The 15,347-nt window shown below is 40.3% G+C and overlaps 1 protein-coding gene across 8 annotated transcripts in view; it reads right to left on the bottom strand.

The window, feature by feature from the left end:
• Positions 1-15,347, bottom strand: part of TMEM232 (transmembrane protein 232) — a 126,486-nt gene that overhangs the window by 24,524 nt on the left and 86,615 nt on the right. For all 8 annotated transcript variants that reach the window (XR_005600725.1, XR_005600727.1, XM_039545510.1 and 5 more), the window contains one exon: positions 11,542-11,789. Coding sequence is in view for 6 of the 8 variants with exons in the window: in XM_039545510.1 (XP_039401444.1) it covers positions 11,542-11,789 (248 nt within the window). In the remaining 2 variants the exon portion in view is untranslated. The remainder of the gene's footprint in view (positions 1-11,541; positions 11,790-15,347) is intronic.

The following is a 15,347-nucleotide window of genomic DNA, read 5'->3' on the forward strand; positions in this document are numbered from 1 at the left end:
TCTAATTATGTATTATAAGTTAAATGTTTATTTCCTGACTGTTTCCTACTCTTTTACTATGTCCCATATACCACAAAAGCAATACAGTCCAAATTTAATTCAGTGCACAAATTAGATACACAGTTACACAGGCATTTTGGCACTAGGCCGTAACTGCCTTTCCCTTTGAACATTAAGCCCTAGCTGTTTCATGAAATGAGCCAAACTTTATTCTCAGTTCCACATAGCAACCTTTCACTGTAAGCCGTGGACTTGTGTGTGCACACAAACCCAGGACTGAATCTGATCCACTTTAGTAAGAGTCTGATGTACCATCCTCTGAAATACTTGTCCTTCAGGGCTGTCCGATGGGGCTCTCACAGCCACGTTTCCCCAGAGTCGTGTAGCAGGGTGTACATGATGAAGGGCACAGAACTGGGGATCTGCCTCACAGCAGCTAAGGAAGCTATCAACCACCATTTGCCCAACAAACTTATAAAATCTCCTGGAAAGGGTCATATGGTATTGGATTTTCTTTAGAACAAAATGTTAAGTACACAGGAAGGGGCTTTTTGTTGTTGTTTTTATTAATTTAAACAAAAACCTTACCCCAAGAAGAGATTTTAACTCCAGAAAAAGTAGTACCAGAGACTCCCTGGAGTTCACTAGAGACTTAGCTATTGCTCTTGAGGGGTTTTTTTTGCATAGAACGTGCTCAGACACTGGTGATGGGCAGTGGTTTAAAAATCCCTGATAACTACAGCATAATGTTCAAATCTTGTGTAAGACTGGTGGAGTAGTGTGAAGGCCTTGTGGGGGCTGGGAAGGACCAGGACTAAACATGTTATTGCAAATCTGTGCAACATGGTCCATTCCAAAAGCAAAAATATTGCTGCTCAAAGATTTTTATGAGGGATGCTTAGACAAAGAGGAGGTGAGCTGCAGCGCAGGCTGGGATAATTGCCTTCAGTTTGTGTGCAGAATTCTAACAAGCGGCCCCTAAGTGCTCCCTCAGGCCCATCACTGTATCCTTTTATACAAATATTTCATGCCATCTCCAGGTAAATCATTTTAAAGGAGGTGTAATTGTTTTATGCAATGGTGTTGTAGCCATGTTGGTCCCAGGATATTAGAGGCAATGTGGCTGAGGTAATACCTTTTATTGGAGCAACTTCTGTTGGTGAGAGAGACAAGCTTGTCTCTGTTTTTTGAGCTGTAGGTGTGTCATTCAGCATCACAATCTGAAAGCTCATATGGTGAGAAACAATCTTCACTACGGTGAAATATAGCATTAAACTCTCATGTTGCAGAGCAAATGGGGGAAATGATTGACAATGCCCTGAAAGATGGGGACAGAACCAGGGAGTAGCTGTCTTGTGCAACCCATTCCCCTCCATCTACTGGTTGAATTCTTAAAACATTCTGGTTTTGTTGTTGTTTGTTTTTTAAACAAAGCTGTTTTTATTATATGCCTGTTAAAAAGTCTCATCGCTGTATAAAAGGTGAATAGCAAAGGAAACATTAACCTGGGTAGTCAGGTACACTTGTACTACACATAAAATAAAATATCTATTACTAAGCTGTTATTGACATAATGGAGGAGCAAACAACTAACAACAATCTCCAATTGCTTCTAATGTGTATGTACGCTTAAACTCGCTTGGTTGTTTTTGAGTCACGCTAATGTGAAAGTGTGCTGTAATGAAAATGTAGCAAGCTCTTCCCTTCACGCTTTTGGTTCCGTATGCTAGGTTTCAATCTGAAGCAAATATTAGACCTTCTTATTGAAGGGCTTACATAGTGGGTTACATTATTACAATTGTAAAAGCAAGGAGATAATTGGGCACAGTGCATATGAACTGCAATCCTGCTATGTGTTTGACTACATCTCTCATATCCACCCTGACTTTTATCCAGTCTCTCTCCTCACTGTATGCTCTGTTATTGATTTACCTTTTTTGACATGAAGAACTGTTACATGGCTCTCTCCACTGATTAAAATGACAACTGGTCTTGTTAAAATAATGCTCTTTACAGTTCTCAGAATGATTGGCCTATTGGCGATGAGAATAATTAATTACAACACTAAAATACAGAAGAGTGTAATAGCTTACTACTTACTCTTCCTGTTAAAGCTTCCTCTCACTATCCACACCCACAACACTGACAAAAATGCTTTCAAGAACACCTGGCTGATTTCTAGGGGCCAGATTCTGCCATCCTCACTAATGCTAAGTAGTATCTTACTGTGTGAGGAACCCTCACTGAGTTCAAGATGACTAGACTGCTGGAAGATGCTACTCCTTGTAAGCAAGGGCTGCATAATCTGTCTCTAGGTGACTAGAACAGCACTGTGCTAATCCATTATCTGCAATATGAGATGGCTTCCATCGTCTTCACTACATTGGGGATAAAAAAATTCGAACTCCTATGCAATGAATAAAACAATGGTTCTATTGGAAGAATAATCTCCTTGCTTATCACCACTCTAAGTAATTTCACGCTTCATAACAATGATTCTTGAAACATCCCTTTTCCTTTACACAATCCTGCTCCCACTGAAATAAGTGGGTAAATTCTTTTTGGACCCATTCACGTAATCCTTACTTCCCAGCAAGTAGCACTTGCTCACGTACATAGTCCCAGTTGAGCTACCCACGTGACTAAGTGCTACTCAGCACAAGTAAGGATTTTGTAGAATCATGCATCTAAGAAATGTTTGTGTCAGCGTCTGAAAAACAATATTTAACAGATCTAAGGAAACAAAAATAGGGTATTACAAATAGGTTTCTTTTTGGCCTGGCAACAATCAAGGAGTGCTGCTTTTCTAGGGGTTTTATTTTTGTATTTTTTTTTAAGTGACATACTGTTAGGATGGTTGTGTCACAGCTGCTGTACCAGGCTGGATGTATTGTTTATAACAAGACCCGATGAAAAGACAGAGGCAAGGAGGATATGCTGGAAAACAATTCCACAGATGACACATTTGTCTGTGTGATATGTTTTCACTGAGTTTGCCTCTATATTCTTGACATTAGAATGGCTAATGGACAACTTGTTGAACTGGGTGACTGCTTAGAATATTTTACTTGGAAACTCGGGGACAACAAGCACACATTCCTGCCTAGAAGTAGGACAGCTGAGAAAAATGAGAATATATAGAGTTTATCACTACATAAGGCCAATAAAATAACTTAGGTGGGAGGAATTCTCCTTCTCTCTCTAGTTTTGCAGTCTGTGTGGGCATCTTAATGTTAGCAATGCATTTGCCCCTTTGTCTGAACTTTTTTTTATCTGAACAAAAAGAAAAAGGTGGGGGGTGGGAATGACAGCTACTGTGCTCTGGTTAACAGTTAAGTATGTAGAGACAATTCATTTTACATATGATGGATGTTTAACAATTACTAATCTTAAATTGCAGTGGCACAGCTGGAGAGAGAAGTGGAAGCTGCTCAAGAAGATAAATGAATATGACAATTTATTAAAGATACATGGTTAGTGCCTGATGCAGCTCTACTCTTTTAAGGAACAAGTAGTGGATGAGTGGAAGAAGACCTGAATCACTGTAAGGAGAGACTGAAAAAAGGGGACAAGTAATTGGGGGTTGGAATGAAGGAAGGGAGCTGTAATATACAGTGCATTACAACTGGAAATAGACAATGTGGGTACGCTGTAGGGATAAGTACATTAAAGTGATATTACAGTTTGAAGGTGAGAAAGAAAGCAAAGGGCTTTTGTCCATTGTGTTGGAAAGAAAGCAGAGAACTTAGCAAGTAGCTAGGAGGAAAAGTTAAGGATGTTAAAGTGGAATAGATAAAGGGGGGCCAAATTGTGCTCTCACTTGCATCCATGCAATTGCTATTACGTCACGGACATGTAAATACTTCGGGCCCTATGGGACAAGATCCTGAAGCATTGCAGGCAACAGATGTTTTGGCAGTGATTTCAGTGAGAGCAGATTTAGGCCCATGGTATGTGGTGAGACACCTATGGTCTTAATTGTCATTTTTTGTTTTTGACAGAGCAAAATCAAGCCCTTAAGGCTAGATCCCCAAAGAGATTTGGGCATTGCAATGCTAAGTATTGCAGTACCTAACTCTTAAATTACCCTGCTGCTTAGTAGAACTAGCAACACTGAGTTAGGTCCCTGATTTCTTATGCAAGGCCTGGGGTGAATTGGGTGCCTAAGAATGGGATTCACAGAAGCCAGCACATTGAGCAGGGAGCTGCCTAAAATACCTAGTAGGAAATGCTGAGGAGGGGTGTGTGGCCTCAAACCCTGGCCCTCAGAGGGATTTAGGTGCCTAACCCTACTCAGGATTCAGAGCAGTGAATCCTCTGCTGGACTTATGTGCCTAAGGCAAGCTAGTCAGATTTTGTGCAAAACAAACAAACCCTGCAAAAACTGGGGAGGAAGTGGTGCCCCCCCACTAGGGAGCCCAATGGTTAGAGCACTTCAGCCAGGATGTAGGCAAGCTGGGGTCAAATCCCCACTCTGCCTGACATGGAGCAGTGTTTTGAATCCCATCTCCCAGGTGAGTGCTGTAACCACTAGACTATGAGGGGGGGAGGGATAGCTCAGTGGTTTGAGCATTGGCCTGCTAAACCCAGGGTTGTGAGTTCAATCCTTGAGGAGGCCACTTAGGGATCTGGGGCAAAAATTGGTCCTGCTAGTGAAGGCAGGGGGCTGGACTTGATGACCTTTTGAGGTCCCTTCCAGTTCTCAGAGATTGGTATATCTCCAGTTATATATATATATATATATTTTAATTCAACTGGAACAGGTGCAGAGAAGAACTATACCTCTACCCCAATATAACACTGTTCTCAGGAGAAAAAAAATCTCACCGCGTTATAGGTGAGACCGCATTATATCAAACTTGCTTTGCCCCACCCTGTTCTTTGTTCCCTGACCATGCCTTCCAGAGACCCCCATCCCTAATCACCCCCAGGACCCCACCCACCCCCCAAGCCCCCTGACTGGATGGAGAGGGCTGTGAGTTATTACGTGGAATTCTTTCTCAGGTATTTGGCTGGTCGGTCTCCTCCACATGCTCTGGGCCTAACTGATCACTATATTTGGGATCAGGAAGGAATTTTCCTTGAAGTCATATTGGCAGAGACCCTGGGGGTTTTTCACTTTCTTCTGCAGCATGGGGCATGGGTCACTTGCTGGTTTGAACTAGAGTAAATGGTGGATTCTCTGTAACTTGAAGACTTTAAATCAAGATTTGAGGACTTCAGTAACTCAGCTAGAGGTTATGGACCTACTACAGGAGAGGGTGGGTGAGGTTCTGTGGCCAATGTGCAGGAGGTCAGACTAGATGAACATGGATGGTCCCTTCTGGCCTCAAGGTATATGTGTCTACAAGTAGGGACATGGGCTGTTGACTCAACTTATTTCAGGTCAGCCTCCACCAGCAGGGCTCCTGGGGTACATTTCTCTTACCCTTCTGCTTGTAGTGATTATGTTTGGCTTGATTCACCCTTGCTGGCATATCTAGTCTCTCAGCCTTATTTCTGAAGGAAGACACTGTAGAAATAGCTAGAAAATGGAACTAATTTGTTTATTGCCTGGCCAGAAAGGAAAAGTGTTTGCCCTAAACCTTTTCCATCTGACTTTTTTTAATACTGTTTTTCAGATGCTAACACAGTGAGGCAGTCTGTCAAAATTAGTATCCACTGCTGGCACAAGTTTTTCCTTTGTTTGGAAAAACAAATAACTATAAAATAAAAATGCACACATTTCTCCACAGTATCAGGTCAGCAGAACTTGTACTGACTGGTGGGGGTGGGGGCAGAGGAGGGATGCACACACATCTGGCTCTAGTCTTTCTGTATTTAAGTTTTAGCAAATACAAGCAGTATTTAAACTATAACTATGGGCCTCTAGCTGCTCCTTTTTGACTTCCATGTGCCTCTCTTTGGCTGTTAAATTCTGAATGAGTTTTCTTATCACACCTAACACAGGCCAGCATGGTAACTGAGAAGAGTTTATGCAATAAATAACCTTTGACTGGAACTAAAGGCTCAAAGCAGCTACTCAACGTACTTATTTATTTGTTTAGAAATATATAGTGTCACCTGTCTCTAAAGCAACGAGGTGCTATACATCAGTAAAAGCACTCAATAACCAATCAACAGGCTAACAGCACACCTGCTTCTTTATAAACCACATTCCTTATTATAAAGTTCAGTGAAAAGCCTGGCTAAAAAAAGAGCTTGTGCTGTTCCCTGATGCTTGCCAAGCAGGTTCAGATGGACTGCCAGCCTGAGTAGGTCCTTCACAATGCTCTGACTGGAACTGGCTGTGAGAGTGATCTGGCAGATCCTTACTCCCAGAGCAGGAGATTGGTGAAGAGATGGTCTCTCAGATAGCTGGGTTACAGACCACTTTGGTTTTAACTGACACCGCCACCTGCTACTAATATCTAGCTCAGATCACTAAGGGCTAGTGTTATGCCCTCAAATGTTTGTTACACTTCAGGGGAGTAGCTGTATGAGTTTGAGTCCTTTTTAAGGGTTGCTCTAAGCAGAATGTATGGTAGTACTCTAGCCTTGATTTTAAAGTCATAGACTTCTGTGAGGAGGTCTTGTTGAGGAGGAACAGCAGCACACAAGGATAATCATAGATGAAAAGTGCACTTACATTGCCCAGCTGTCACCTGAGACTCTAAAAGCAGTGAAAGATCCAGAATGATTAAGAAGACCGCAAACCACATCGGCAAAGTCTAGACGAACACTCTGATGCATAACCAGGATTGACAATATACTTTCACCCTTCTTTCTAGATAGAGTAGATATTGGGTAGATATGAGATGGAAATAACTATGGGCCTGCTTCCTCTTGTCTGCTAATGTCACTGTAAAAGCAGGGAAAAGTGGCCAGAGATAGCTAAAGGAGATTTCTTTCTTCACAGAGGAACTCCGCACTGGTGGATGTGGCTCCAGTGTAAGGAGAGGGAAGCAGTATATTGGTGTGGGGAAGCGCCAGGATGGCAAGGAAGTGGGGGTGTGGTAGAGTAGTTAACCTACTGCTTTCTTACACCAGGGCTGGATGATACAAGATGAAAGAGTTCCAACTGGTTCTCAGATACAATGGAAAATCAAGTATGACATGTCTCAGCAGTTAGGTTTCTAGCATTTTGCAGTATGTGAGATGCATCATAGTTTATCACTCTCTTTTTGTCAGAGCCTTGCTGCTGTACTTAGGCTGTGGCATGACTCGGTGTGGGGGTTGTTTTGTTTTTAAATCAGTAATTAACCTGCCTTTCACTTCACTGAGAGGCAGGTTACAGGCCATGAAGGTGCTGCAGTCTCATCTCATTTCATATCAGTAATTTCCTTTCCCTTGGGTTCTCCCATACATGATATTTTGAAGCAGCTGAAAAGAATACTTTTAAATGGGTTGGTTGTATTGAGTTGGACATGGAGTTCCTATTACAGTAAGAATACGGGCCCAGATCTTCAGCTGGTGTAAACTGGCATGGCTCCATTGGCTTCTCTTGCCCTGACTCTCCTTCCCAGCTCCTTTACATTGCTGCAGCGTCACTGGCTACATGGAGATTCTCCTAGTGTAAGGGGAGAATCCAGGTGGCCACCCCATGGCCTGGTGCCAGATGGAAGGGATATGTCAGAGCATGTCTGAGAGAAAAGGGGCATAGCAAGAGGATCACTGTGCTCCAGTGATCTCCGAGTGCCTGAAAGGGTCGGAGGGATGTTGCAGACAGGCACATCTTAGAACAGCTCTGAGGCCCATTTGCTTGAGTTGAGAAGGGTGGTGGTTGAGGGTGCCAGCCAAAATGAGCAGATCATTGAAGAGGGCTGTAGGCAAAAGATGATAGAGGCCTAATTTAACTTGCACACATTGAGCATCACACAGTTTTAGGCTTTGAAGAGAAGGTTCAAGCACTTTTACAAGGATATTATTGGCTACCAGAATACTGCAAATCTAGGTCATGAGGGTCTGAAAATCCATTTCCACAAACTTGTCTCTGTTCAGTGAGCCTACCAGGCTACATATTGCTTTCAGAACCTGAATTACTGTAATCGTTATGAATTATTTTCTGGATCTTGAATCAGCAGTGCATGACTTCAAAAACTAGCATCAAGAATTTCTGGATTATAGTCCTCCTTCTTTAGGCAACAGACAGTAGTCATACTTCAGTTCAGATCTGACATATTTTGCCTTTGATACATGTGGAAAAAGGAATGCTTTATTTATTGCCAGAAGCTGTTGCATGTTTATATGTAGCTATCTCATCTAAGGATATTTTCACCATTGCTATGCGTTGGTTTCTAAGAATTTACCACCCTTCAGAAAGCCTAGCTTGTCAGGATTATTTGTAGCTGAAAGAACATTTTTTTTAAATATCCTTTAGTCATATTAGAGTATGACCTTTACTATGCTAGTCTGAAGTGAAGTTGTATAGATATTTAATTCCTTCGAGTTAGAAAGTGATGTTTCATGCTGACCTTGGACATGCTTTCTATTTTTACGCTAAGTTGTTCTAAGTGAAGGTGACTTCTTATATAATGCCTTTCACCTTCCAGGGGCTATACAAATATTAACTAACCTAATACACTATAGCAATTCAAAAATAAAATGAGAAATGGAGTATGGCACAGAAAAAAATCTGTACAGCACAAACAAGTAAAGAAAATTATGATATATACACTGATCATTTTGGGTCAAATCTTCAAACTAACCTCTGAGCATGGTTTGTTCTCTCACTCCCACTTTACCATTTATGCATGAAATTGTGCACAGACCTGGTAATCTCATACCTATTTATGCACTGTACATGTGCACTGAGAATCACATTTTCTGGGGGCAGGAGAGGAATTAAGAACCAAACTGCATGCAAGACCAAAAAAGCCATATGCATACAAGGCTTAACTGAAGTCTTTAGGGGCCCTGCAGTCCTTTCACACACACTACCATATATACAACTGAGACATTTGATGTTAATTTTTGTAACTCTCTTTTTGTACCAGGATTAGTAGTAAAATATTGGAATTTTGCCAATGCACTGAATCTTTTAAACTTGCGGCTGGACATTTCATTTCCTCCCAATCTAACTGAGATCCTTGGCGTTACTTTCATATGTGGCAGGATGACAGGACTGGGCCAAAAAGAGTTCATTTAAATCAGTGTACAGTCCTGAATGATCTTTTTTTACTTTGATTATTGGATACCTTCCTGAAAACTGGGTTGCTATATCACCTGATTCAAAAGGAACTTTGTCCCTCAAAAAGTAATAGCAAAAATTTAAGTACATTAGAAGCAGGAAGCCTGCTAAACAACCAGTGGGGCCACTGGATGATCAAGATGCTAAAGGAGCACTCAAGGACGATAAGGTTGTTCCAGACAAACTAAATGAATTCTTTGTATCGGTCTTCACAGCTGAGGATCTGAGGGAGATTCCCAAACCTGAGCCATTCTTTTTAGGTGACAAATCTGAGGTACTGTCCCAGATTGAGGTATCATTAGAGGAGGTTTTGGAACAAATTGATAAACTAAATGGTAATAAGTCACCAGGACTAGATAGCATTCACCCAAGAGTTCTGAAGGAACTCAAATGTGAAATGGCAGAACTACTAACTATAGTCTGTAACCTATCATTTAAATCAGCTTCTGTACCAAATGGCTGGAGGGTAGCTAATGTGACGCCAATTTTAAAAAGGGCTCCAGAGGTGATCCCGGCAATTACAGGCCAGTGAGCCTGACTTCAGAACTGGGCAAACTGGTTGAAACTATAGTAAAGAACAAACTTGTCAGACACATAGATTAACATAATTTGTTGTGGAAGAGTCAACATGTTTTCTGTAAAAGGAAATCATGCCTCACCAATTTGTGAGAATTCTTTGAGGAGGGTCAACAAGCATGTGGACAAAGGGGATCAAGTGGATATAGAGTACTTAGATTTTCAGAAAGCCTTTGACAAGGTCCCTCACCAAAAGCTCTTAAGCAAAGTAAGCTGTTATGGGATAAGAGGGAAGGTCCTATCATGGATTGGTAACTGGTTAAAAGATAGGAAACAAAGGGTAGGAATAAATGGCCAGTTTTCAGAATGGAGAGAGGTAAATAGTGGTGTGCCTCAGGGGTCTGTACTGGGACCAGTCCTATTCAACATATTCATAAATGATCTGGAAAAAGGGTTAAACAGTGAGGTGGCAACATTTACAGATGATAAAAAATTACTCAAGTCAAGTCCCAGGCAGACTTCGAAGAGCTACAAAAGGATCTCAGGGCAACATATAAAATATAGTTGGGATTACATTTTTCCAATGTGCATTACTGTGCATTTATCAACACTGAATTTCATCTGCCATTTTGTTGCCCAGAGATCCTTTTGTAGCTCTTCGCAGTCTGCCTGGGACTATATATATAAATAAAATGATGGGGTCTAAATTAGCTGTTTCCACTCAAGAAAGAGATCTTGGAGTCATTGGGGATAGTTCTCTGAAACCATCCATTCAATGTGCAGAGGCAGTCAAAAAAAGCGAACAATATTGGGAATCATTAAGAAGGGGATAGATAAGACAGAAAATATCATATTGCCTCTATATAAAATCATGGTACACCCACGTCTTGAATTCTGCATCCAGATGTGGTTGCCCCATCTCATAAAAGATATATGGGAATTGGAAAAGGTACAGAAAAAGGGCAACAAAAATGATTAGGGGTAGGGAACAGCTTCTGTATGAGGAGAAGTTAATAAGACTGGGACTTTTCAACTTGGAAAAGACATGAGTAAGGGGGGATATGTTTGAAGTCTATAAAATCATGACCTATGTGGAGAAAGTAAATAAGGAAGTGGTATTTACTCCTTCTCATAATACAAGAACTAGGGGTCACCAAATGAAATTAATAGGCAGCAGGTTTAAAACAAACAAATTGACTGCATTTTGTGAAGAAATACTTCCATCTGTGGAACTTCTTACCAGACAATGTTATGAAGGCCAAGACTATAACAGGGTTCAAAATAGAACTAGATAAGTTCGTGGAGGATAGGTCCATCAATGGCAATTAGCGAGGATGGACAGGGATGGTGTCCTTAGCCTCTGTTTGCCAGAATGGGCGACAGGGGATGGATCACTTGATTATCTGGGGAACCTGGTATTGGCCCCTGCGGGAAGACAGGATACTTGGCTAGATGGATCTTTGATCTGATCCAGTATGGCCAGTCTCATGTTCTTAAAATAAATTCAGAAAGTCTTTAATTGTATGACTTTGGTGTGCAAAATGTTTTCTTTTTTAAAAGACCTTATTCTTAAACTTAATAATGCATGAGGCTGAGATGACATACAGCCAGGCAACTCCAATGCAAAGCATGCAAGCCTTTTAACATAAAAATTAGACATGATCCAGACTAATTTTACTCCAAATATATTTTGCTGAACCTTTTCAGATGCTGAATTCAGGGGACTAGAGAGTGTTGTAAAAATATTAAATATAAATGTCATTAACTTGGGAACTATATATCTCTCTTATAAACAGAAGAATAAATGGAGTGTGTGAAGGGGAAGGGACAGAGGTTTATATGTAGGAAACAAATACCTTAGAGAAGAACGTGCAGTTCTTTTCTCCACATCACGCTGCTCTGAGTGCTGATACTGCATAGGAGATAGCTTCTGTTTAGGTTTGCTTGGCAGAGGGATGTTGGGACCAATGGGTGGTAAGTAGACCTGGGAGAGTACATTGGCAACTCTCCAGCCCACATACTGGCAGGAGGTTAAGGTCCTGGAAGATGATGGAGCATTTGCACTTGAACTAATAAAAGGATTTGCTGGACCATTTGCCTCAGCCTGTTGAATGAAAAGGAAAAACAAAATTAAACCTACCACAATAAACTGCTAGAAACAAGGTAATGGCAAAAATGATCTGGGATATAATCTATCTACAGAGAGAATTATAAATAAGGCATGTAGCGTTTTTCTGTTTTCCATGGTTCACTTTGATTCAGTGCTTCTCCTTTGAGTCAGTATATGGGGTGAGGTAAGGGAAATAAAAGGTATACTATAGATTATTTGCTTACGTTTATAGAACAAAATGATGAAAATAAGAACTTCTACTTTCTTTCCCTCTTTGGAAACATTAATAGGCACTTCTTAGCTTTACTTTTTATACCAGTTTAAATCTCACCTTTCTATATCTTTTTTCTTTTTTGCAATTAGAAATCTTTTTTACAGAGCCTTGTGAAGGCATTTTCAATAACTCTCCAATCTTACAAACAGGCATTCTATAAACTTTTGGGGGCATGGTTTGAAATATGGCCTCAAACTGCATGTGCAGTAGAGGATGAAAACAGGTAGTTTTGTGCACACAAAGTAAAACAGAATTTGAGTACATGACATACACATGTAAAATATTCATTTCCAATTATTGCTAATTTAGTTTTATATATGCAGATAGAGGCACATGAAAAATATGTGCACTCAGTTTCAGAAACTTTGAATGGGACATTGTGTGTGCCAATATACTGCTGTGCTGATAGATATAACTGTTTTTATTGAATATCTGAAACTATCCCTCAATCCAGAAGGATATTAGCTATACAAGAGATAAATTACAAACTCTGAACAGAGACAGGGTGGGTGAGGTAATATTTTTTATTGGCTCAGCTTGTTTCTCTTGCCAACAAAAGTTGGTTCAATGAAAGATATTACCTCACTCTCCTTGTCTCTCTAATGTTCTGGGACTGACATAGCTACAAAAATACTGCATACAAATTCGACACAGTTTTTGGGAGAGGAATGACTTTTTTTTGTTTGATCTTAATTTTTTATATTTTAATAGTAACAACCAAAACCCACTAGTATTATGTTTCTGTTCCTGTTGTTTTGTTTTGGTGAGGTCCTTGACTGTTTTTAATTACTTTTCTTCTCTGAGGATGTTTTAACTTAGAGATGCCCATAAGGCATATTTTTCTTCGTCAGAATCTGGTTATAACCATTGAAGCTGTTAGCTTCAAAATGTCACACAATGTTATAATCAGTCACTTTTTTATGTTCATAATATAATTGCTCGTTCTTGAAAGTAAATAGGATGTTGCATCCTGTCTATTCTGTTTTAAAATACCAATGAGAAACTATTTACTGAATGTTATAAATCTTTGTGTAGCCCTTTACCAGTCAGACTTCATTTTATATGCCTCTCAAACCTTGTAATGGTAAACAGATTGACATTGATACAAAAAAAGCTTTCTTCATTCCATCATACTTCTTAGCATTACTGAAGTCTGATTTTTGGGTAACATTTATTAATGTCATTATGTAGGTACATTTAAACAATTAAGAGTTAGTAACTGTACAACTTGTTACTTCATTTTACTTCAGTTCCTAAACCTTTTAATTTTTTTATAGCAGCTTCTGCTAGTGACACAGCCATAACTATCTAGTGACAGCATTTCCATTATAAATCCTGGTTTTGTTTTTATTTTCCTCAAGCATTTATAACTGAGTTGTAAATATTCATTCTATGCACAGACTCGGCATACAATTTCCCATCAAATTTGCCTGTGTACAAATGTAATTAAAATTGTTTTGGCTGTCTTTAACACAGAAATGGGAAAAATACTATAGCTCTTCATTTTTTTGACACTTTATGAACCCTTGTCTCTCCTCAGTAGAAGAACTGTGAACATGGAACAACTACACATGAGCTTGCTTTCCCTAGTGAATAGAGAATGTGTTCACTGTCAGTCACACCTTTTATTTCTTTTGGGTATATGGAAAAAAATAAGTAAGCCTCTGGATTCGAGCCTGTGGCAACAGAGCCACTGTAGATTTTCCCCCATGTTCACAGTGGAACTAATATGCAACCTCTTGCTTTAGGGTCAACATATTACATTAGTCTCTCTGACAGTGATTCACCCTTTCCCTGAAGGTGATTTCTACATGACAAGATAAGTGGTAATCTGCTGTTTTTAAAACTAAAACAAATATTTTTGTTCACGTTGGTAGTTTTTCCAAGTCCTTCATGGAGCCGTTACCAAACTCTGTCTCCCCTTCTGAAAGGCCCAGTATAGTTACAACAACCCTCTTCTGGCATAGGAGACCTAGACTTAACTCCCCTTAGAACCTATCAATGCTGCACTTTGTGATGACCAAAGAGAGTTGCTAGAGAGTGATGTAAGCTAATTCAGAACTGTCTGTGGCCATAACCCTCAGCTCCAAGCCAGTTCCTTTGTGCCATTCCTGTGGTGTGAAGGGACTAGAAAGCACCTGGATCTTCTCCCACTGTTAGGGTGTCCACAGTGGCATAGATACTTTCCGTGCCATCCTCCCAGCAGTCCCCAGCAAAGAGGAACCAGGGTGATTATTGGGTTGGAGGGGGAAATGGGGCATAACTAGAGTACAGCTTTTCTCCATCAAGGTGGATGGCCCTTTGTAGCTACTGAAAGTTGTTGTTAGTCTAGAGCAGCTGTGGGGTTTTCCTAATCTATGCCAAGGATCAAATTGCCCCCAGGTGGCAAGAGGAGTGAGGAGAGAACCCACAAATGCCCTGCCCAAAGTTGCACCAGTAGCTATTAGGCACAGCTAAAGCTGGAGGCCTCTGACTTTTTAGGAGGAAACTTTAAATGACTGACATCTGTTTCAGTAAATAGCACTTTCTATCCTTGAACTACAGCACAAAATGAGGGTGTAAGGCAATGAATCCATGAGGCTGGCTCTCTCAGTCTGGAAAGTTATTTATATTTTGTTCTTTCTGTGCCCATTACTATAATATAATTCAGCAGCAAAAAATATATAAAAGACCAACTTTTATAAAAGGGAACTATGCAAAATATTAATGGGTCATAAATGGCAAGAATGAAGTCAGCTGTATATATGAGGAGTCAGAGAGAAAGTGGAGGAAAAAACCTTTCAATATTTCAGTTTTTCTAGCAGATGGTAGAAAGTACTTAGAAATGATGACTCTTCCTAGATGTTCCAGCATATGCTGTAGAATTGCCCATACAGTAAAGCCTTGCTCATTGCAAATCTCCCAGGAACTATCACAATCAAAGTACATCAATTAACATTTGCTTATTATGCTAGTGTGTGTATGTGGCAATTTTCTATTTTCCTCTCATACATTAGGGTCACAATTTAGTCTGGATTATTGATTTGCCAAATGAAGGCCTCAGAGTTTAGGGCTCTGTTTCTGCTTCTCTGTAAATATCTGCATTTATTATTTTTGGACTGTGAGTAACAATGCACATGTTTGGGTCTTGTTAGCAAACGCATGTCCATAGCATGATACCAATTTCACTGGCGTGAAACTGGGATCTTATGAGAGGTTGGAGACATCTGATGTGACAGGATCCCTGGGGTGCAGCCTGGAACTGTGGCACAGCTGTGCCCTTAATTCTCTAGCCTGGG

The sequence above is a fragment of the Mauremys reevesii genome, linkage group 6 (assembly GCF_016161935.1).
Source record: "Mauremys reevesii isolate NIE-2019 linkage group 6, ASM1616193v1, whole genome shotgun sequence".
Lineage (NCBI taxonomy): Eukaryota > Metazoa > Chordata > Testudines > Geoemydidae > Mauremys > Mauremys reevesii.